General features: G+C 75.8%; 1 protein-coding gene across 1 annotated transcript in view; it reads left to right on the forward strand.

The window, feature by feature from the left end:
- Window positions 1-74: 74 nt before the first annotated feature.
- The window catches only part of ZC3HAV1L (zinc finger CCCH-type, antiviral 1-like), a 5,822-nt gene continuing 5,623 nt past the window's right edge, over window positions 75-273 (forward strand). The window contains exon 1 of the mRNA XM_015572665.1: window positions 75-264. Within this exon, the coding sequence (XP_015428151.1) occupies window positions 131-264 (134 nt within the window). The 5' untranslated portion in view covers window positions 75-130. The remainder of the gene's footprint in view (window positions 265-273) is intronic.

Here is a 273-nt window from a genome sequence, read left to right on the forward strand (position 1 = left end):
GCCCCCCGGGGCCCGCGGGCCCCCGGCCCCCCCCCCCCGCCGGCCCCAGAAGGTCTCGGGATGCTGGTTTGAAATCGCGGACGTGACTGGGAGGAGCCTGGCCGCCTCGGATTTCCGTGCTGGGGCGGCCATGGCGGAGCCCACCGTGTGCTCCTTCCTCACCAAGGTGCTGTGCGCCCACGGGGGCCGCATGTTCCTGCAGGACCTGCGCGCCCACGTGGAGCTCTCGGAGGCCCGGCTCCGCGACGTGCTGCGCCAGGCCGGGCCCGACCG

The sequence above is a fragment of the Myotis davidii genome, unplaced genomic scaffold (genome assembly GCF_000327345.1).
Source record: "Myotis davidii unplaced genomic scaffold, ASM32734v1 scaffold329, whole genome shotgun sequence".
Lineage (NCBI taxonomy): Eukaryota > Metazoa > Chordata > Mammalia > Chiroptera > Vespertilionidae > Myotis > Myotis davidii.